At 45.0% G+C, this 1,221-nt stretch overlaps 2 protein-coding genes across 2 annotated transcripts in view; both read right to left on the reverse strand.

The window, feature by feature from the left end:
• The window catches only part of osbpl5 (oxysterol binding protein-like 5), a gene marked incomplete at its 5' end in the record, with an annotated part of 47,667 nt that overhangs the window by 14,832 nt on the left and 31,614 nt on the right, over positions 1–1,221 (reverse strand).
• LOC118330421 (caspase-3-like) overlaps positions 41–1,221 on the reverse strand; it is a 3,473-nt gene continuing 2,292 nt past the window's right edge. The window contains exons 3-4 of the mRNA XM_035664932.1: positions 1,098–1,219; positions 41–269 (exon numbers count right to left, since the gene is read on the reverse strand). Of these exons, the coding sequence (XP_035520825.1) occupies positions 67–269; positions 1,098–1,219 (325 nt within the window). The 3' untranslated portion in view covers positions 41–66. The remainder of the gene's footprint in view (positions 270–1,097; positions 1,220–1,221) is intronic.

Below are 1,221 nucleotides of genomic sequence, written 5' to 3' on the forward strand. Positions count from 1 at the left end.
AAGGCAAAAACCACCTCAAGCAACCGTAAAAACATCACCGTTTCCAAGCATTACTTCAAAGTGATTTTAAATTAAATGTTGAATGTGAACACAGTCACAGTGCCGAGCAGGAACGAGTGAAAAACTGTATTTTCTATTACTGTTCAACATCTGTTCTTTCATCTGGTCCACGGTCAGGTCGTTGTGGAATCTAATGTCATAACCCAGATCAGTGAAGGTCTTCATGGCGGTAGCGGCATCCACGTCGGTCCCGTTACGAGGACTCATGTCTAGAGGGAAACACAAACACACAGGAGGAGAGGCGTTATCAGTGTCTACACTGTGGCACAGTGATCAGGGCTGCACAACCGGAACCTTCTGAACTCACATTTCCTGTTTGCGTAACTTTTGAACAGCTCTCTGATACAGGCTGAAACTCTTTCTGCACTTTACTTCACAGTTATTCACTGCTGCACTAATTAATAATAAAGTTTTATTGTGTAGACTCAAGATAAGAGCTCTCTTATCTGTGTGTTAAATGGAATAACAACTAAATACTGTGACCACTTTTGGTGAACTTGTGATGAGGCGTGGCTTTGTGGAGGCCTTAATAGGCATTCATGAGCTTAATTCAAACACACAGAGTTGAAATGTGGAAAGAGAAGGTCAGTCAGAAAGGCCTGGTAAAACACAGCATATGTGTGTCTTATAACACAATAATGGCTCCGTTACACTGAGGCAGTGAACACGCACAGTACCAGGACCCTGAAGCCTTTTATACCGGTGCTTTACCTGCTGTGACGTATCAAGATTTCTCAGAACTGGATTTCAGTCACACTACCCCCATCTCTTCTCTGTAAACATACCGCCTCTGCCTCAAAATGGTGGACGCAGGAAATACAGCTATATGGAGAACATCGTCTGCTGAGCTCTGACCCTTTGTTTACACCTGTACACATCTGCCTGTTTACTGTATAAATCACACGTGACTAATGGGTTTTAGGCAGTTACTGAAATCAGCTGACGCATTGGCACTCTGGATGAACAGAACATTTGTGGAAGTGGCCGCGCGACGTGTGCATCAGTGGGTGTGTGACTTGTCCAACGGGCGTATTTACGTGTGCTTTTGTCGAAGTTCTTATTGTTGATAATCAGACAGGTTCCGAGGGAGGGGTAGTCCATCTTGTAGCGGTACGGGTCGGAGTTTGCTGCTTTAGTGCCTCCGCTGACGGGGTCACAGTC

Source organism: Morone saxatilis, unplaced genomic scaffold (genome assembly GCF_004916995.1).
Source record: "Morone saxatilis isolate NCDOM2014 unplaced genomic scaffold, NCSU_SB_2.0 Contig2, whole genome shotgun sequence".
Taxonomy (NCBI): Eukaryota; Metazoa; Chordata; class Actinopteri; family Moronidae; genus Morone; species Morone saxatilis.